A 22,443-nucleotide genomic window follows, 5' to 3' on the forward strand; every position below is an offset into this window, starting at 1 on the left:
TAGGCACCTAAGAAAAACCCACAGGTAATATCATACTAAACAGTTAAATATTAAAAGCTTTTCCCCTGAGCTCAAGAACGAACAAGGATGCCAATCGTGCCGCTCCGATTTAAGACTGTGTTGAAGGAGCCAACATGGCAACAGGAAAAAATAAAATAAAAAGCATCCAGGTTGGAAAGGAAGAGGTACAACTAGCTCTCTTTGCAATAACATCATCTTTTACGTAGAAAATCATAAGGAATCCACCAAAAACCTATTACAACTAATAAAAGAATTCAACAAGTTGAGAGAACACATGATCAATATACAAAACTCAGTTGTGTTCCTATACACCAGCAATGATCAAAAAAAGAAATTAAGAAAATCATCCCATTTAAAAACACATCAAAAGGAATACTTAGAAATAAATTTTATAAAAGATGAAAATTTATTTCCTGAAAACTACAAAATATTACTAAAATAAAGTTTTAAAATATTTGAATAAATGGAAAATCATACCATGTTCATGGATCACAAGACATAACATTGTCAAGATAGCAATGTCCCCAAACTGAGCTATAGGTTCAATCCAATCCTTTATCACAATCCTACCTGACTTCTTTGTAGAAAATGATAAGGCTATTCTAAAACTTATATGGAATCACAAGAGATTCCAAATGGTCAAAACAATGTTTAAAAAAAAAAAAAAGTAGAAGCACTCACAAAAAAACTTACCACAAAGCACCCACACAAAGAACAAACTGACAGGTGCCAGAGGGAAAGGGACAGTGTGACAGGCAAAGTGGATGAAGAGGAGTGGGAGGTACAGGCTTCCAGGTATAGGATGAGGAAGTCCTGGGGATGAAAGACACACCAGAGGGAATACAGTCAGTGGTGGTGTAACAGTGCTATACGGTGACAGAGAGCAGATACACTTGTGGTGAGTGCAGAATATATAAAGAAGTTGAACTACAATGTCATACACCTGAAACTAACATAACATTATGTGTCAATGACATTCAAATAAAAAAAACATTTTTAAAAAGAACTCACTACAAAGCAATGGTAATCAAGACAGTGCGGCACTGGCACATGAATAAATAAATAGATGAATGGAAGAGAATCCAGAAACGAACCCATACATCTAAGGTCGACTGGTTTTTTTGAAGGGAGCTAAGACCATGAAATAAGAAAAGAATAGTCTTTTTCAACAAATGATGCTGTGAATAATACATAGCCACAAGCAAAAAAATGAAATTGGACCCTTACCTCACACCATATACAAATATTAATTCAAAATGGATCAAAGATCTAAATGTAGGAACTAAAACTATAAAACTCTTAAAAGAAAACACAGGGGTTAAATCTTTGAGGTTGGATTTGCAAAAGGATTCTGAGCGAAGATATCAAGACCATGAACAACAAAGGAAAACAAGAGATAAACTGGAGCTCATGCTAATTTTTAAAAACTGTGCCTCAAAGGACACAATCAAGAAAGTGAAGACAGCAGGAGAGGTGGGCCTCCATGCTTCTCTCCACCACACAGGAGCCATAGGAGACCTCCACCCTCAATGCTTCTGTAAATCACATACAACCAGCACGCTAGAGGAACTGGAGGGTGCTGTCCTCAGCGTTGCTCTAGATCAAACTTCTCCGTCCCGGTCCAGAGATCAGGATGCCTCTGAGAAACCTGTTGACTCCAGGATAACATGTCACCTGTACGTGCGGCAGCACCAAGAACCAAGCCAGCCCATGACTGACAGGCCACATCAGCGAAACAGAACCTCAAGCCCTCTCCTCCTCCCTCCCCGGTCAACTCCGTTCCAAGTTCAATTCTTTCCCGGGTAACTCGGGCATAGGGAGTCTGGCTGCCCCCAAACACAATGAGAAATGTAAGTTTTCTCTTCCCAGTTCTACTAGAGGAGGCCCCACCAGCACCTGGGAACACATGCTACGTGAGCCAATGTAATGCGCCCTCATAGCCTGATCCCCTCTCCCTCCAGGGTTCACACCAATGGGCAGGATAGTATTTGTTCCTGAGGAGGAAGAGCTACCTTAAAAAAAATTTTTTTAAGTTTATTTATTTGGAGAGAGAGAAAGAGAGCACAAGCGGGTGAGGGGCAGAGAGGAGACCAAATCCCAAGCAGGCTCTACACCATCAATGCAGAGCTCAGCGTGGGGCCTGAACCCTCAGACTGTGAGCTCATGACATGAGTCGAGATCAAGAGTCAGACGCTTCCCGAGTGCACAACCCAGAAGCCCCTGAAGAGCTACCTTAAAATTAAGTTTCTCGTTTGGTAAGATGAAGGAACTGAACTTTGATGGAATTTACCCAAAAAGAAAAAGCTATAAAAGGAAGAGTTTTACAATTCAGAATTTATTATGCTTTAGCTACTAACTCTGAGTGAAGCTCATAAATACCGGGGATTCGGTCAGGTTTCAGGGCCTCACGGAGCAGGACGTTAGTAGGGCCTCCTGAGTCCACATTGCCTGGGACAGGCAGCAAGGCCTCTGACTAATCACAGTCCCTTCCCTTCTTCACACTGACTTCCAGTATCTTTCTGAGCTAGGACTTTTAAATGCTCATCTATCGATCTCTGGGACAGCAAAACAACAAACAACAAACAACAAAATTGTGTCTGTAATACTATGAAGTCTCTCTGAATACAACCAGTATAAAATGTTGTGTATATTAGCATGTTTAAAGTCCCATCAAAACAAACAAGCCGGCAAAGCCCACCACAGTCAGCAAGAACACACAGCAGCTCTCCAGCACAATTACTCAGTAACGTTCTGTAAGTTCTAATCAATACAAGGCATAAAACAGAAACGAGTTAAAACTACTGGAAAGGAAATTATATTTATTATTATTTAGGCTAGAGAACAAGAAAATGGCAAAGCATCAAATGAGCCATTAGACCTAAGGAAATGGCTAAATATAAAAAAAATTGCTTTATTACAGTTAAAGACAATAGAAAAAAAACCATTCACAAGGACAAAAACATTAGCAATATTCAGAAAAAAAAGTTACGTGTTGCCTTCGTAAACTATATTCAAAAGAAGACTTGAATAAATGAGGGTTATAAAATCATCACTGGAATGGCAAATGCCTAGAAGTCGCCTCTCTTCTTGCATTACTCCACTTGTCTGGCAGGGTGCTCTCCTCATGGGGCGGAGGACGGGATCTGCTGTAGGTCCCAAGTCATCCAGGCCTCTGAAGGCTCGGATCCAAGTGAGCTACTTTCCCCCAAGGCCCCCCAGACACAGTGAGCTCCTGTCGGTGCCGCGCTAGGGCACAGCCCTCAGGGGTGTGGAAGACAAGAACAAAGATAAAAATTCAAGAGGATGAGAGGAAAACCCATACCCCCAAATATTTGCAAAAGACAAACCTGATTTGGACCATTGTCCAAAATATATAAAGAATTCTTACAACTCAACAGTAAGAAAATGAAAACCGAATTTAAAAATGGGTCCAAAAGACTTACACAAACATCTCATCAAAGAAAATAAACAGACTAAAACCGAAGGGGTGAATTCCTATTTGTCATACAAAAACAGGTCTGTTTTCCACTTTTTTTTTGTTTATTTATTTGAAAGAGAAAGCATGAGCAGGGGAGAGGGGCAGACGGAGACACAGAGACAGAGACAGAGACAGAGACAGAGAGAGGATGAATTCCAAGCAGGCTCCACGCTCAGCACGGAGCCCGACATGGGGCCTGATCCCAAGAAACGTGAGATCATGACCTGAGCTGAAATCGAGGCAGATGCTTAACCCACTGAGCCACGCAGGAGCCCCTGTTCTCCACTTCCGTGAGCAAACACGGTAACGTGGAACGTGGCTGTAGCTGGCATCCGGTCTTAGGGAAGCCGTCTATGCTCATCCAAAGCAGGGGGTATACGTGGTACGTTGATTTCAGTAAAAAAACTAAGCATTAACTAAAGATATACAGATGGCGAGTGAACGCAGGAAAAGATCAATATCATACGTCATCAAGGAACTGAAATGACAGCGAGACACCATTATACAGCCGTCACAATGGCCAAAACGCAAAACACTCTCACAGCACCAAGTGCTGACAAAGATGTGCAGAAACAGGAACTCTCACTCAATGTGACGTGGGAACAAAGGCAGAAGGAAGTGGCAGGTAGAAGGAAATGTCCTCATGACCTGCAGCCCACTGACAGACACTGGAGGCAGAGCAGAGTTCCTCCAGGACTCCCTCCTGTCCTAATGCTAATGCTTTGCTGGAGGGAAAAACCTTAGCCTGACTACGGCCAGGCCTCCAGTATCCGGGAAAAGTCTCACTGGAAACCTCCCCTGGACCTCACCTCTCCCAGCCCCAGGGTATATAACCAGTCTCTCCTCAGGGTCCCAGGGCGGCTCTTCCTGCCCACAGGTCCTGCCCCTGGGCTTCCATAAAATCACTTTCTGCACCAAAAACATCTTTGAGAATTCTTTCTTGGCCGTTGGCTCCGGACCCCACAGACCCCACTTCACCCCCAAAAGACCTCATCAGTTTCAGTAGAGAGTAAGTGGCATGAAAAGAGGGTGAAAGAACAAATTTTTAATGGATTTAAAACAACCGGTAATCTATTTGGGGGGGGGGGGGGAGTTCAATCCTTATTTATACAACAGACAGGAAAATGAAGTCCGCAGAGGTGAAAGACTTACTCCTTTTAAATGAAGCCATAAAGGAACTGGAAGAAACCTGATTTCAAGGAAGGAAATGCCTTTCTAAGCATAAAAGCAAGAAGGAAAAAACAAAAAGAAATACAGAGATTTTATCACTTTCAAAGTTCTTAAAGAAATCATTTACCTATCTTGATAAAATGTCTAATTTGAAATCCATGCGTATTTATAACACATCAAATATTGGGTGTGGTAGACTAAAAAATATTTGGTCTCTGTCCCAGTTTCCTGGCACAAAGCTTCCTGGGAATTTTATAGCGTTTTGTATGCCGATGCAGGACCGGAGAGGGGGCCAGGGAGCCCCGGTGCGGGGCTGGCCACCAGAAAAGCCAACCCCTGCAGCACTTGCAGCCCCCCCTTCCCTTCCCCTGACCTCTGGGTAGGAGAGCCCTGGAAACTGGCCAGTGATTTAATTGATCAGGCCCCAGCAACAGAACTTCCATAAAATCTCCTAAATGACAGGGCTCTGGGAGACTCCAGGGTGGTGACCACATTCCTGTGCTAGGAGGCCGGCCTGTCCACAGGGGGCAAGGTAGCTCTGGACCCCCGCCCCCCACCGCCCCTGCAACATACACACACCCTGCCCGCGCACCTCTTCCCTGTGCTTGTTCCTGAGTTCTATCCCTAATAATGACTAAGAGCGAATAAGCTTACTTAAGTGTAAATAGAGTAAGACACGTGCACCTGTATCCTCACTGCATCATTACTCACAATAGTCAAGCTACAGAAGCAGCCCAAGTGTCCACTGGTTGATGAACACATAAAGGAGACACCGTGCATGTACACACACATACACAGGAATATTATTCAGCTATTTTTAAAAAAAAGAATGAAATCTCACCAGTTCCAACAACATGGATGAACTATAGCATATTACACTGAGTGAGGTAAGTCAGATAGAGAACAAATGCCATATGGTTTTACCTCTATGTGGAATCTAAAAAAAAAAAAAAAAAAAAGAACAAACAAAACAAAAATAGACTCCTAGATACAAAGAACTATCTGGTGGTTGCGGGGGGGCGGTGGGGGGGGAGTGGGGGGGCATGAGCAAAACAGGGGAAGGCATAAAAGGTACAGACTTCCAGTTACAGATTAATTAAGAGGACAGCACAGGGGATACAGCCAGTAACACTGTAACAACTCCGCACGGTGACAGCTGGGAGCTCGATTCACAGTGGGGGTCACTTCCCAAGGCACAGAAATGTTGAATCAGTGTATGGTACACAAGACACTAGTGTAATATTTTATATCGACTGCACATCAATAAAATATAAATAGAGGTTAGCAAACAATGGCCCGCAGACCAACCCAGGTTTTTATACATAAAGTTTCACTGGAACGCCCACACTCATTCGTTTACATGTTCAATGGCTGTCCGTCTGCCGCAAGGGCAAAGCTGAGAAGTGACCCAGACCATCTTGCCCACGGACAAGCTTAAACCATTTCCTATGTGCCCTTTACAGTAAGGGAGGGTTCGGGACACAGAATGACTATTTGCTTCAGGTCACAAAATTCTAGAGACACCTGGGACCCAGATCTGCCTGCCCACTCTTGGACGGGGACTTTGTCAACACACCTCGCTACCCCCTCCCTTTTCCCTGGCTCCAACTTACGGACCGACGGAACTCGGACTTCTGAACGGAGCCGCTGCCGCGGACTTCCCAGAGTGGGGCCGAAGATGAGCACTGGGCCTCTGCCCCTCGTCGCGTCACCTGCCAGACTCTCCAGTCTCAGGTCAGACGTGCCCCCTACCGCCCCCAAAGCCACAGGTGACAGCTCTGTCCTGCTCCCTCCAGCTGCCCTTCAGCCCTTGACCCTCACCTCCCAAGGCACAGGCTCACTGACCAGCTCACTCCCCTTCAATCTGAAATTCGGGCTCTGATTTCACTTCTGAACAGCTGCGCTGGGATCCTTCCTGTTTCATCCGCACCCCGCCCGCCCGCACTCCCTCCTGCGGAGACATGTATTCTTTGTAAAGTGTCGTGACTGTTTGTCTAAACTCCTGCACGAGGCTTCGCAGCCCTCCCCCCCTCCCTCCCTCGTACACACCTCCCGTGCCAACTAACGGGCACTGGGGGGCCTCGGTCAGTTCCCTCAGGCCAGAGGAACTCCTACCCTCCCACTCAAACAACGCAGTGAGTAACGAAGCGAGGAGAGGGGCGGATGCAGAAGAGTGTGGGTGTCTACGACAGTTCTCTTCCCACCCTGTTCCAGCACGTTCCACCAGAGAGGGCTGCTTACCCCCACACAACACTTCTATCAGTACACTCGTTATTACAAAACATCAGGACAGCAAAAAGCAAAACTGTACTATGAGGTTTGCCACGTTGGAATTTGAGCCAGAACACAATTTCACCCGTTCCTAGGCACTGATCTCTGAAGTCCTAAAATTTTTCTTTATATAAAATACCAATATTTGGGAGAGGGGAAGGGAAAAAATATATCAATATTTGCAAAACGAAAAAGGATATCACGAGTTTATGATATCCTAATAAGGTAAGAGAAACAGTGTAGCAAAAAAATATAAACTTGGGGTGCCTGGCAGGCTCAGTCTGTACAGCAAGCAACTCTGAATCTCAGGGTCATGAGTTCAAGCCCCATGTTGAGCATGGAACCTACTCAAAAAATATATATATACATGTATATATATGCATATGCGTATACATATACATGGACACAAATATCTATATACACACACACACACAGAGGAATCAGCACTCAAATTCCTGTTAGTGACTACATAACTCCACACGAGTTTCCTCAAACGTAAAATGTTGTGGATTGTCATCATTTGAGGTAGGGCTGCGGTAAAAGTGGTCCTGAACACTGAGTTAGCAGCTACTAAATCCCTGTTCTTGGGGGAAATGCAGGGCCAGGTTTCTGTGAGCCTCTGGCCACATCGCCATCGATCAATCACTACATAACCTTGTTTTATGTGTTTCTGTATAAAGACCTCTTATTTAACATATCTTGACTCATTACCACTGAGCTAACAGCCCACACACGGTAACCCACGCCTGGGCAAAAGCTTACTTCACATGTGTTTTCTCTGTAAGGCACATCACGGCCCTCTTGCCCTCAGGAACATCAGACGGCACTTTAGGGCCAAGCAAACTCACCAATAAAAAAAAACACTAAAACGAGGCACCAAAAAGACTGCAGAAAGGACACCTGTTAGCAGTGCGAGAGCTGGACCAAGAAGGCAGAGCAGCGCCCGGTCAGCCTCTGCGTGTGCGCAGGACACGACCGTGACAGCCAGGACTGGCGCTGGGGTCCCGAATACAGTTCGGTGAGGAGGGGAGTCTGCAAATAACAAGGGCTGCGTGTGCCCACTTCTCAGGGCCACTGTGAGGATCTGCAGTGACACATGTTAAGTGCTCACCGCAGTGTCCGGCACACGGTGGGAACCGAGACAGGGTCAGTTACTTTAGAAACCACCCCTACTGAGGAAGGAACCCCACTTACTACACATCACAGCAAGCACCCACAAGAGGATTCAAAGTATCTTTCAAACAGTAGAACCAATTCATATCAGCCACTCAGTTCGGACGATAAGAATTCTGCACAGAGGGGCGCCTGGGTGGCGCAGTCGGTTGGGCGTCCGACTTCAGCCAGGTCACGATCTCACGGTCCGTGAGTTTGAGCCCCGCGTCAGGCTCTGTGCTGAGAGCTCGGAGCCTGGAGCCTGTTTCCGATTCTGTGTCTCCCTCTCTCTCTGCCCCTCCCCCGTTCATGCTCTGTCTCTCTCTGTCCCAAAAAAAAAAAAAAAAAAAAAAAAAAAAAAAAAAAACGTTGAAAAAAAATTAAAAAAAAAAGACTTAAAGCGTCATTCAGTAAAAATGAACCTGAGGGCGGGGCGCCTGGGTGGCTCAGTCGGTTGAGTGTCTGACTTCAGCTCAGGTCACGATCTCACGGTCCGTGAGTTCGAGGCCCGCGTCAGGCTCTGGGCTGATGGCTTAGAGCCTGGAGCCTGTTTCCGATTCTGTGTCTCCCTCTCTCTCTGCCCCTCCCCCGTTCATGCTCTGTCTCTCTCTGTCCCAAAAATAAATAAATGTTGAAAAAAAAAAATTAAAAAAAAAAAAAAAAAAAGAATTCTGCACAGAATGACGCACTCCCGTCTGCTCCGTTAGTTTTCTTCCCTTAACAGACACCTGTTACCGTCGCGCAAGGTGAAAAGCCCACATCAGGGCCCCACGGGACAGGTGCTGCCTGCTCCCCTCCTACCCTGCCTGCTGGGGTCCCTCCTCCATTTCCGAGATACACAGAAGTGAGAAGAGCCAGTCTTTCCTCAGACTAGACTTCTGGGAGAAGAAACTCTGTTATCTGACCATCCACAGCTCTCAGACCAAGAAGAACTCCCTCGGTGTGGGATGCATGACCAGACAGGGAAACAACAGTCTACGAAACGCTCGTCGCTGTCCCTGGTCTGGATCTTGATTGGTTTTCAAATAACAGGTGAAGGCCCTCCTGAGTTTCATTTGGTCTTTGGCTTTTAATCCTATAACCGGGGCTGATGAGCCCCTATTCGTACACCCAAGCCCCAAACCCCAACCCCACACATAAGGCAAAGAAGGCCATGCTTCCCACCAGATGACCCAATAAAGGCAGGATAAATACCTCACCACTGGCCTTGTGGGGTCACCTACCAAGGAAGGGCTCAGTGAGGCGAGATGCCCTCAGAGCAGGAGACGTAAGCGGGACTCTGTTCAGTGACTTCCGGTCTGTCACGGAAACCCGCACCGTCCGACGCAAACGTGACAAGGAGTGGCGATTTTTCCAGGATATTCCGAGTCATGCTGCCTTAGGCTCTAGTAAAAACCAGTGAAAGTAAACTTATCAATCAGGATATTAAACTCCTGGAGTAACAATTTTCATCTAAATTCTTAACCTTAGCATCTCCGGGTGAACATTATGCAGCAGTGTGCTGGGGCCGGGGAGAGACAGACACCGAGCATGCACGGCTCTGTCCTCACCTCGCTCACTGTGCCGAAGGACAGGGCCGTGGGCCTCATCCCGTGCCGGGCAGGCCAGGCACGCACAAGAACCCACAGACCCTCTCGGATGAGCCCACCTGAATCTGGGAGAGTTCTGGAGCTGCACTGTGCCTTCAAAACCCCAGCTAAACACAGTGAGGGTGCGGAGGACGGACACAGGCTAGCACAGCTGAGGAACTGCATTTGTAAGTATCCAAAGGTCTGTTTTTTGTCATGTTTGTTTATTTTGAGAGAGAGAGAAAGCATGAACACAGGGGAGGGGCAGAGTGAGAGGGGGAATGAGGGGGGGAGAGTGAGAGAGAGAGAGAGAGAGAGAGAGAGAGAGAGAATCCCAAGCAGGCTCTGCATTGTGTGGGGCTCGATCCCATAAACTGAACTGAAATCAAGAGTAGGATGTTTTATCAATTGAGTGACACAGATGCCCCTAAATGTCAGCTTAAAAACAGATACTCAACTCAGCTATTGGAAAACTTTTCAGTGTGTTTGGAACAACCTGGATAAATGGTTTACTTTTTCAACTTAGAATTTTATAGTATCTAAATATTTATCAAGTATTTCTGATGAAAAGTTAGCATCCAAATTGAACATGCTGGTAAGTATAAAATGCGTATCAGATTTCAAAGACTTAGTATGGGAAAGAAAAATCTCATTCACAAATTTTTATATTGTTTACATATTGATACAATCAATATTTTAGACACACCAAATTTTGAAAATTACACCGAAATTGATTTCACCTTTTTTTAAAACTTTTTTAACATGGTTACTAGAAAAGTTTTGCATTATATTTCTGTTAAGGCAGCACCAAAGTGAAAGAATCCTCAACTCTTTTTTTAAGATGGGTTAACTCAGGGGCACCTGGGTGTTTCAGTAAGTTGAGCGCCCACCTCTGGATTTCCGCTCAGGTCATGATCTCACAGTTCGTGGGTTCTGGGTTCGAGTCCCACATGGAGCTCTGCACTCACAGAGCAGAGACCTCTTGGGATTCTCTCTCTCCCTCTTTCTCTGCCCTTCCCCCACTCTTGTGTGCACACTCTCTACCTCAAAAATAAATAAACTTCAAAAAAATTTAAAAAAATGAGCTAACCAAATGAATCCAGGGAGAGGGACTGCTTTACCTACAATCTTTCTTCTCTTCCTTCTTTTCTAACTCTGCCTTTTCTTCCCCTTCCCACACATAATTCTCAGTTACTTGTACTTGACAAAAGTTAGCTCATATGAGTGTCCAATATGTCAACCCTACGAAGAAGTACCTGCTTCCCCCAAAATGAATCTGTATCTAAAAATGAATCAGGGGCGCCTGGGTGGCTCAGTCTGTTAAGCAGCCGACTTGAGCTCAGGTCATGATCTCATGGTTCGTGGGTTCGAGCCCCACATCAGGCTCTGTGCTGACAACTCGGAGCCTGTCTTTTGGATTCTGTGTCTCCCTCTGTCTCTGCCCCTCCCCTGCTCTTGCTCTGTCTCTCTCTAAGATAAATAAACATTAAAAAAAATTAAAAAAATAAAAATGAATCAGATTTTCTGAGGCTGGGCGACTCCTATTTCTCCTTCCACGTCCAGTGAGCACACATCCTATTCTCGGATTCCCTCCCGACTTCATTCTCTGAGCAGCATTTGTCAGTGGCGGTGTCCCTTGAAAACCCTGTGCCCACACCGTTCATTTCACAAGTACTGACTGACGACACCAGCTAGGTGCCCGGCACTCTTGTTGGCATTAGGGACACAGCAGCAGACATGAAGTCCTTTCTCTGAGGAGGTGCTGTCTAGATTCTAGAGGGCTCTAGGAGACAATAAGTAAAATGCAACAAGCCTCCATCGTGAGCACAAAGCCAGCTGTCCTGGCATGTAGAATCACACCTTCCCACCCTGTCAAGCTGCGCCCCACCAGCTGAATTGACGTGCACAAGCCCATCTGAGTGCTAACAAATGTTCTCAGACCTGGAGACAGGGCTCAGATGAGCCTGACTGAGGCTTAGTCAAGAAGAGTCTTTTTTTTTTTTTTTCTTAATATTTATTTATTTTCAGAGAGAGAGAAAGCAGGGCAGGGGCAGGGAGAGAGGGAGAGAGAGAATCTCAAGCAGGCTCTGCACTGTCAGCACAGAGCCCGACATGAGGCTCGATCCCAGAACCCATGAACTGTGAGATCATGACCTGAGCTGAAATCAGGAGTAGGATGCTTAACCGACTCGGCCAGCCAGGAGTCCCCGCATGGAGAATCTCTGTCACCACCCACCAGCTATATGGCCTTTCCAGATCACCTTCCTGCTGTGACTGGCCTCTCCATCTGGCAAACGTTCGCACTACCCCTGTCAAGGCCTTAACACGACAGATGACAAATGCTGGTGTTACTGCACCCTTGTCCCAATTTTTCAGTTGAAAAACAAAACTGGAGCTTGGCTAGGTTAGGTAGCTCGTACAAGGTCACCTGGCGAACAAACGGCAGAGGAAGACTCAAGCAAAGTACGTCAGAAACCAGGGTCCAAATCTGAAATAACAGGCTACATTTCCACGGAAATGCAATTACTCTGACTATAGCTTAACATATCTGATGATGTGGTGGCAGGACTGGTGAGGAAGTTCTCACAAGCTAAGTAAGTTCTCTCTTATTCAGGCTTGTAAACATATGAAAAGCTTTTTAATATTATCCATGAGAAAAATATTAAAACCCAATTAAGACACCACTTTTCCAGGCTCCCGGGTGGCTCAGTCAGTTAAGTGTCGGATCCTCGGTTCACGTCACGACCTCACAGTTCATGAGTCCACGCTGACAGTGCACGGCCTGCTTGCGATTCTCCCTTTCTCCCCCACTCTCTGTTCCTCCCCTGCTCACGCTCTCGCTCTCTCGCTTTCTCTCTTTCAAAATAAATAAACTTAAAAAAAAAGATACCACTTTTCACCCATCAGGTCTAAAACTTTGCAAACACTGCACTATACCGTACTGACACGCCTCTCGTGACAGGCTGGGTCACGCACGGCCGACATGCATCCGTGCGGCCTCTTTGGGAGAGCAGTTTAGAGACAGCCATCAAATCACAGAAGTATATGCCCCCGGACTCAGTAGCCCCACTTTTAGAAATGTAACCTCAGACACGTGAAATGACTCATGCTGCGTGTTGTAACAGAAAGGGACTAGAAATCACCTCCTAAAGGTCATCTACAGAGGACTGCTTTCTTAAGAGTCAACATAGCCAGGGGCGACTGGGCGGTCTAGGTGGTTAAGCATCTGACTTCGGCCCAGGTCATGATCTCACAGTTCGTGAGTTTGAGTCCTACATCGGGATCTCTGCTGTCAGCACAGAGCCTGGAGCCTGCTTCAGATCCTCCGTCCCCCTCTCTCTCTGCCCCTCCCCTGCTTGGTCGCTTGCTCTCTTGCTCTCCAAAATAAACACTTTTTAAAAGTAAAACCTTTAAAATAAAATAAAGGCATTAACTTAAAGCTAGCTAAATCGCTTTGCAGCCCAGCTCAAAGCAACCCAAGAATGGTCTAAACTCCCACAGTGTAGTATCGCTCCGAGCCCCTCCTCTGCTACTGCATAAAACTGACAGGCAGGGATTTCGGAAAAGGCTCAGCCTCCATGTCCGTCAGGAGAGGTCCAATAAGGAGCGCCTGGGTGGCTTGGTCAGTCAAGCGTCCGACTCTCGATTTCAGCTCAGGTCATGATCCCAGGGTCCTGAGATCGAGCCCCATGTCAAGCCCCGACTCTGGGCATGGAGCCTGCTTAGGATTGATTCTCCCTCCCTCCCTCCCTCCCTCCCTCCCTCCCTCTCTCTCTCTCTCTTCCCCTCTGCCCCGCTGATGCACTCTCTAAGAAAAAAATGCAGCCTTAAAAATGAGATTGTTTTCAGCCACTGCACCTAAACAGGAAGTGCTCCCTGAGACACACATTACTGAGGGAACAATTGAAGATGCAGAAAGATGTTTACGGTAGGAAATGTGTTTGTGTGTGTGCATAAATATTTCTCGTGGATAGCCATACAAAAAAAAGTGACGATACTTCCTGTGGGAAGGTGGGAAGAAGAGCCAACGTGGAATGTGCAGAAATCTCTCCCTATATGCATAGCAGGCTTTTAAAAATAAACATTAGACTCATCAAAGCTTGTCTCTCCTTCTTGCCAGGATGAGCACTGGGTGCTATATGCAGGGGACACTCACTGGATTCTACTCCTGAAATCATTATTGCACAATATGCTAACTTGGATGTAAGTTAAAAAAAATACATTATTAAAAAAAGAAACTCGTCTCTCCTTATTAAGTGACTGCACTGAAGAACTCGCTTTATAAACCTTAACTGTATTCTAATGCAAAACAGCCTGTGTTCAGGACAACAAAGGCCAAGGCGCAAAGAGCTGCTCAAAGTTTTTTTCTACGGTGTAAAAACTAACAGGCTTTACTCGACTCCAAGGACTGATTTTGAAGGCCTCAAATCTCAAACTTATTAAAACTTAACATTAAGCTATTGTTTTCTTTTTACACAAAACGCGGATTATAGCCGCATGACCTGATTTTCCAGAGAGGAATGCTAACACCTTCTAGAGTGAGGCCAGCACTCCTAGCCGGCACTCTGCCACCCAGCAGCCGGGAAGAGCTTGCACCAGCTTCCTGCTCGGGAGACGCCCCGTCCACAATCCCCGGCCCGTGCCACCGACCCCAGGCCACCAACGGGCCCCCCTCCTCCCCCCCCGCCACGATCCCCCAGTCCCTCCTGCCTGGGAATTCCCATGTTTGGAGGCAGAAGTTCTACAGTAGACTGGCCTTCAATTTTCACATTTCATTCTAAGAAGAGCTGGCTTTGGGACAAACCCTCCTGCAGGAACTAACTGTGGAGTGGGACTAACCCATCACGAGTAAACACGGCTCTGTTTTCTAGAGCAGAGTTTCCACACATCAAACCACACATACACTTGATAAAGTAACGCAACAGCCCAGTCACCTCTCACCCCTAGAAGAGGACACGGGACAAGACCCAGGTGACTCTGGGTGTGGCCGTGACTTCTGAGATGCTACATGAAAGACACAATCCATGAGAAAAATAACTGACAACCTGGACTACGTTAAAACCAAAAACTTCTAAACACAATGAAATAAAATAAAACATTTCTGCTCTGTGAAAGACATCGGCCAGAGAGGACGACAAACCACAGACTAGGAGAAAATACTGGAGAAAGACATCTCTGATAAAGGACCATTATCCAAAATACACAAAGAACTCTTCAACACCAACGGGAAGAAACAAGTAACCCAGTGAAGAAATGGGGCAGAAGACCGGACACCTCACCAAAGATGTACGGTGGACAAAGGCACGTGACAAGACGCACCACACCCCGTGTCATCAGGGAAACGCAAATTCAGACAAGGAGACGCCACCCACACCTGTGAAGACAGCCCAAACCCAGAGCACTGAGCACACCAAGTGCTGGCGAACGAGGACGCGGAGCGACGGAAGCTGTCCCTCTCCCGCTGTAGGTGATGCAGGGTGTCACAGCCACTCTGGAGGACAGTTTGGTGGTTTCTTACAAAACTGGACGTCTTACCCTACGACACAGCAATCCCACTCTTCAGTATTTAACCAAGTAAAACTTTATATCCACACAAAAACATGCACCAAGGCATTTATAGCAAAGCATCTTTATTCATAACCGCCCAAAGTTGGAAGTGACCAGCGCACCCTTCAGTAGGTAGAGATAAACGATACAAGCACACAACGAAAATCACCTAGGGCTAAAAAGAAATGTGCTCCCAAGCCACGAACAGACATGGACGAGCCTTGAACACATTTGGCTACATAAGAGAAGCCAGTGTGAAAAGGCTCCGCCCTGGAGGATTCTAACTGTATGACGTTCTGGAAAAGACAAAGCCACGGACACAACAGAAAAGATCAGCGGTTGTAAGGGAGGGATGAATAAGTAGACCAGGGAGGTTTTCAGGGTAGTGTGCACGGTACTCTAATGGCGGATGTATTTCATGTTACATTCGTCAAAACCCATCGGACGCACCCCAGCCAGAGTGAACTCCAATGCACAGCATGGACTCCGAGATCACCAGATCACGCAGGCGTCAGCGCTGGATACTGACTGTAACAAAAGGGACCGGAGAGTGGGGGAGGGCTGAGCGTGTGTGGAGACAGGGAGTATATGCCAGCTCTGTCTTTTCCACTCAATTTTGCTGGGTACCTAAAGAATAAAGTTTACTGAAATAGAAAAAAAAATACACTGTTAGCTAAGGTGACAATTCTGCAAGAAGAAAGAAAAGGGGTTTTACGATTCATTAAGAGAAATGGGAGCAGAGAACATAGCATGGTCAGCTTAAAGTTTTTGAGTTCCTCCAGAAAGAACGATACAGCAATAATTATTTCCAGTATAAACTAATTCTGCTGCCACTTAAAGCAACATGTAAATTCTCATCATTATGTTCAGGAGGGTTGCTGCTTAGAGCAACCGTAAAAGTTTGAAATGAAAAAAGTCAGACGGAGGGCGGGTGCTCCATGACCAGAAAGTAAATGATGCGAGAGCAGCTAACTAGGAAGCGAGCCAGGTGCTGCATGAGACCCTCTCCGGGCGGGGGCGGGCATCTGACACCAGCAGCCGCCGGCACGAGCCCCTTCAGGTCGCAGGCCAGGAAGACACAGTCCCGAGAACGTTCCCAGGTCCTCAGAAGACAGATACAGAATGTCGTGAACTTCCACAACAGCTTTAACAGCAGCAGGAGTTTCCAAACATTTAACAACAACAACAACAACAAATTTTAGGACTACGTCATTAAAACAAAAAAAAAAAAGCTGAATTTCTGACCTAAATTTCATGAGACAAGGAAGAGAACTATGCACTGGAAAGGGGGGGGAGGGGAACACATGTGTCACACACACAGGCCCCACCTGGGATCCTTTTAATTAAAAAATTCTAAACATTCCAAGCATATCTCCGAACTCGTAAGGCCAGCGGCTTTCGATCTTCTGCATGAAGGACACCTGCCCTCTTCCTCCAGGCAGGCAAAGGTTGAAGAGAAGGAAATACCCACTTCGCCGCGACCCCGGGGCAGGCCCCCACCGCCCCCCACCGCCCAGCGCGGCGACTGCAGCCTCCACTCTGCAGGAAGGCCAGCGCGCCGGGACCGGGGTGCTCCGGGGTGTGCGCGCCCCGCGCCCTCCCGCCCGGGTGTTGCCCTGGGGTGGGGGTGGGCGGGCGGCGAGCACCACAGCACCGGGGCCCCCGGACGAGCCCCAGATCCGAACGGGCCGCACGGCTCTCGCTCCGCACGGCTCCGGCCTCCCGCGCGCACCGCCGCCCCCCCCCCGCCCCGCCTCCTCCCCTACCTGCGCGGAGGCCGCGGAGGCGGCGGCGGGCGGCGGCCCCCCTTGCAGGCCGTCCTCGTCTTCGGGGGGCTCGTCCAGCAGCACCCGGCTCCGGCTCAGCTTCCACATGCTCCGAGGCGGCTCCGCGGTGCGTGCGTCGACGCGCGCCCCTCGTCGGCCGGCCCGCAGCGCGCGGACGTTCGGGCTGCGGCTCCTGCACGACCGGGACGCGGCGAGTGGGGCAGGGCGGGGCCGGGCGGCGGGGCCCGGCCCACCCCGCGGGGACCCGTCCCTCCCCGGGCCGCCTGAGCCCCCGCCCCCACCCCGGGCCAGGCCCAGGTCCACTGGGCACCGGGCTCCCCGCACCCAACCAGGCGCCCCCACCCCTGACCAGGCCGCTACCCGCCTACCCCCGCCGGCCTCCAACCCCTCCTTAAAGCCCCCCAACCGGAGGTCACCGCCCCCACCCCGGCCGAGGGCCCCGCCCCCGGGGGCCGGGCTCAGACCCCCAGGACCTAGCTCCCCCTCAGTCCAGCGAGGGTCCCGCCCCCTCCCCGCCCCCTCCGCAAGACCCCGCCCCTCGCAGCCTACGTCCCCCGGAGGTCTTCACCTCGGGCGCCCCCAAAACGACCAGCTTCATCCCGGGGTCATTCCTCCTGGCCCCCACTCATCTGGGGCCGCTCCCGCTTAACTCCCACCCTCGTCCGACCCCCCACCCCCACCCCGGGTTGACATTCTTACTTCGGGGACCCCTCACCACCCTGTTTCATCCCGGCTCCCCCCAGCCCTCACGGTCCCTTCTCAACCCGGGTCCTCCCTCAACCCGGGACCCCTTCACCCCGGCCCCCTCACCCCTGGCCAGACCGTCCCCCACCCCAGGCTGGCCTCCTCACCCCTCCCCGCACCCCTGATCTCGGCCCCCCTCACAGCCCGCACTCCTCACCCCTACCCCGTCTCCCACCCCGGGCCGACCCCTCACCCCGAGTTGACCCCCCTTACCCTAGGACCCCCCACTCCGGGCCTCCCCTTCACCCCGAGCCCACCCCCTAGTCCCCGGAACCCCAACCCAGTCAGACCCCTCACCCCGGCCGTGGGGCGCGGCCAGGTCCGCCGGGCGGCGGCGCGGGGGCGGGGCCCCGGCGGCCGGCCCGCGGTCACCAAGGCAACGGCCGCCGGACGCGGGGCGGGCGCAGTGCGCATGCCCACTGCCCTCTGCCCGCCGGGCTTCCGCCCCCAAAAGGAAAGGCGGCGCGCGCGCGGCAGTGACCCCTGCGGGAGGACTCGGCCCCCGGGCGACTGCTGTCGACTTAGGAGCCCCGGGGTCACAGGTGCCCCGGTGCGCGGCCGCGCCCAGGATTCGGCACGCGCGCAGGCCCACCCGGCGGCTCAAGTGACCTGCCTGCCCCCGCACCCACCCCATTCCGGCTCCGGCAGGTGCGCGCGGCCGCAGGTGCGCGCGGCCAGGCTAGCCGGGTCTGAGAGCCAACTGAAGCAGACCGCTGTGTGCAGGCGCGGGAGGGTACAGGAGGGGGCGGCTTTAGAGGGATCCGTGGTGGGAGAGGTCCGGAAAAAGGCAGCAGAGTCAGCTAGACGTCTAGTAGCCTGGTCAGAGTCAAACAGCCCCTAGCCACTTTGGAACCCGCACAGGCCTTGGAGCGGCGCTCTGGGCCTCAGCCGACCTGCGTCAACACTGGCCCCTCGCGTTCACGAAGCCTGACTAGTCAGTGCTGCAGTTCTGGGGCAAAAGAATGTGTAAATGATTTTCAGGGTTTCCTGACTATTGACAAACAAGAGGTGTGGATGTGCCAGACAGGGTGCAGGTTACAGACAACCACCTGAAGGTACTTTTACAGGCATCTTGACAGTCTAAAAAGTAACACTTTTTCTAAGCTAAGATAGGTCACAGTCACAGTCATAAGGAGTGTGACAGAACCCCCCGCCTGGACCCCAACCTGGAGAGTCAGAGGACCCATCTGAAGCTGAGGAGTCCTTGCCCCTCCCATAAAGTCAGAAATCGGAGAGACACTTCACACATCTCAAAGTACAAAATGACTTTTATTTCCTGTCTCTGCAAAGAGTCAAACAATAAAATATACTCAACTCCATTGCAATCACAGAAGTGCAAATTGAGATGTCCAGCTGTCAACGAGCTAGAGAGTATGATGCTAAATAAGTCATCAGAGAAAGACAGTTACCTTATGATCTCACTCATATGTGGAATTTAAGAAACAAAACAAAGAAAAGAGACAAACCAAGAAACAGATTCTTAACTCCAGAGAACACACTGCTGGTCACCAGAGAGCAGGTGGGTGGGGATGGGGAGACAGGTGATGCGGACAAAGGATGCACCTGTCGTGATGAGCACTGAGTAATGTACACAGTTATTCAATTTCAATATTATAAGCCTGAAACTAACAACACTATGTTAATTATACTGGAATTAAAATTAAAAACTTAATTAAAAAGATACCCACCCATCAAAGTGGGTGTAACAAACATTTATAAAGACATATGTAGTGTTGGGAACAGTGTAGGGAAACCCTCATGGGCTGCTGGCAGCAGTGACAGTACAAAATTTTAGAAGGCAAGTTTGATCTATTTGCTAATAGCTCTCAAAAGTTTAATGGGGCACCTAGGTGGCTCAGTTGGTTAAGCACTGCCTCTTGGTCTCAGCTCAGGTCTTGATCTCAAGGTCATGAGTTCAAGCACTGTGTTGGGCTCCACACTGGGTGTGGAGCCTAAGTAAAAAATAAATTAAATAAATAAATAAATAAATAAATAAATAAATAAATAAAATATTAATATGCATACCCTCCTACCCAGCAAAGTAACTTGTATAGAGAAACTTTTTACTCTATATACTTCTATATTGCTTGTGTTTTCACACTAAATATACATTCATATATTCCTTGAATAATTTACAAATATATTTCATAAAAGGAATCCAGAACCGTAAACACGATCTTAAGCTTTGTAACTTTACTACTCTAAAAATAATAATATAATCAAGGGCATCTTTTGGCTCTTTCAGAAGTGATTCGCAGCATTCTTTTAAATGAAAAGAGGGTCTGAATCTGTCTTTGGGGAAGGTCTGCAGGAGCCCTGAGAACAGACCCACTGGAGACAGGCATGCTGGCCCCTGTGGGGTTAGTGGTTAGGGTAGGGTCAGGGTTAGTGGCTAGGGTCAGGATCAGGGTTACGGTGATGGTTAGTGGTTAGGGTCAGGGTCAGGGTTAGGGTCAGGGTCGGGGTAAGGGTTAGGATTAGGGTTGGGGTTAGGGTCAGGGTCAGGTTTGGGGTAAGGGTTGGGGTCAGGGTTGGGGTAAGGGTCAGGGCCAGGGTTATGGTTGGGTTTGGGGTCAGGGTCAGGGTTGGGATAAGAATTAGGGTTTAGGGTTAGGATTAGGGTCAGGGTCATGGTTAACATTAGGGTCAGTGTTGGGGTAAGGGTCAGGGTTGTGTAAGGGTTAGTGTTTGGGTTGAGGTGAGGTTTAATGTTAGGGTTAGGGGTAGGGATGGGGTAAGAGTTAGTTTTAATGTTAGGGTTGGGGTAAGGGTTAGGGTTAGTGTTGAAGGGACCCAGTTGCTGAGCAGCATAAGCCAAATTTTAAATAGCAGCCAGCTACCTGGAAAGCAAGACCATCTGGTAACCCACAAATCCTCACATACTCCATAAGTCTCGAGGATCATGAGGTAAATAGTCACACACAGACTCGCACCTACCCACACCCACCCCGAAAGATCTCTAGACCCACCACACGCAAATATTTCAATCATGTAACACAACAGACCACTACAGATTAACCAGTAGGTATTAAATTTAGGAACTCTTGCTTCCTTGACCAAATAAGAATGTTAAAATTTTACACACACACACACACACACACACACACACACACACGCTTCTTCAAACCAGGTCCAACCAGCTCGGCCTTTGGACTGGAAAGGCTGAAGAATGCAATATGCATAGACAATGTGGCAATGCTTACGGTATGAACTGTGAACACACTGTCAGTCTATACCCCAGGTCCCATGGGGTCCTGTCAAAATAAACACACTCCAAGCACAAACACTGATAAAAGTCAAACACCACAAAGCAGAGGTTACAAAACAAAGCCAGGATCCAAACACAGTCCTTTCAAGGACGCTACAAACAAAACGTGGAAAACCAAGTCAGAACACTTCAACAAATAACCCAGATCCTTATATTCATGCAAGAGGGGACTGTGCTCAGACCAGGGGCTTCCTTTCGGCGCTAGAGCCACATTTCTTTGCTTTGAAAATCTTCACTCTAAGTTAAGCCGTAACCCCCTGCGAATCCAGGACAGTCTGGAAAAGAAGGCCAGACTTGCTAAATAAAAAATGCTAAATTCCAGTTTATTTTAAACAGCATTCGTGTCATTTCTAGGAGAGCACGGCAGGGAAGGACATCTAGGACCGGAGGAGGTGAAACGCAGCAGCCCCAGCATGAGCCTGATGCAGGCGGGAACAGAGAGAAGCCTGTTTGGGGCTTCAGGGTTCTGGAATTCTTTTTTTTATATACTTTTTAAAAAGTTTTATTTATCTATTTTTGAGAGAGACGGAGACAGTGTGAGCAAGGGAGGAGTAGAGAGAGAGAGAGAGAGAGAGAGAATCCCCAAGCAGGCTCCACATTGTCAGCACAGAGCCCAATGTGGGGCTCAAACCCACAAAACCAAGAGATCATGACCTGAGCCAAACCGAGAGTCTGACGCCTAACGGACTGAGCCCCCCAGGTGCCCCTGGCCTCTGGGAATCTGAGAAGCACTCGCCACGTGCTCTAGGCCTCTGACCTGCCATCACTTAGTCACTCATTTAGGATTTTTATAAAATTAACTGGTGCAATTAAAGTTCACACGTGGTGCACTGCACACGATTCGGTGTCACAAAGACAACCTTACACATAACAATTTGTTTCTGTGTCCAGAAAGACATGGTTAAAAAACCTTCCATGAGCCCCACCGCCCTTCGGAGGAAGCTACTTTAGCCTGAATTGCCCTTGCTGGCTCCTAGAGCCCCTGAAAATTCACTAGTGGAGAAACACTTTTTACTTATTAAAGGTCGAGTCTGCCATTTCTGCCTGAAGGCTCAACTTAGTGAGATTTTACCCTGGCAGAATTAATTTCAAATGAAAGTACGGCCTATGGTACCACATAGAACTTTCTAGCAAAATTACTTGAAAACTAAAGCAACTGCCTCAGGAGAGCGTGCATGCCTCCCCCCGCCTCCCGACTTGGAGACCACAGTTCCCAGGGAGGTGAGCTGCGTTTCCTGTCTGGGACTCACTCCTCACACGGCCTGGGAGCCACAGAGGCAGTGTCCAACGGCCTGAGCTCCAGATCCTTCACTGTGGGTACAGAGCCACACAACGTTCTATACCCATCACACCTTCTCCGGAGCTTCTCAGGTACCCCTCACACGTGTGCATTCCTAGCATAGTGCCAAGAACAAACTGTGGGCCAAATAAATATTC

The 22,443-nt window shown here is 48.6% G+C and overlaps 1 protein-coding gene across 2 annotated transcripts in view; it reads right to left on the reverse strand.

Annotated features, from left to right (window-relative positions):
* The window catches only part of LOC122217305 (testis development related protein), a 40,611-nt gene extending 22,540 nt beyond the window's left edge, over positions 1–18,071 (reverse strand). Inside the window, exons 1-2 of one of the 2 annotated variants that reach the window (XM_042934138.1) lie at positions 18,036–18,071; positions 16,974–17,166 (exon numbers count right to left, since the gene is read on the reverse strand). In XM_042934138.1, coding sequence (XP_042790072.1) covers positions 16,974–17,081 — 108 coding nt within the window. In that variant the 5' untranslated portion in view covers positions 17,082–17,166; positions 18,036–18,071. Of the gene's footprint in view, positions 1–16,973; positions 17,167–17,562; positions 17,668–18,035 lie in introns of those variants that run through there. The other variant, XM_042934139.1, reaches the window with a different exon arrangement.
* Between the last annotated feature and the right edge of the window lie 4,372 nt (positions 18,072–22,443).

This window comes from Panthera leo, chromosome B1 (genome assembly GCF_018350215.1).
Source record: "Panthera leo isolate Ple1 chromosome B1, P.leo_Ple1_pat1.1, whole genome shotgun sequence".
Classification (NCBI taxonomy): domain Eukaryota; kingdom Metazoa; phylum Chordata; class Mammalia; order Carnivora; family Felidae; genus Panthera; species Panthera leo.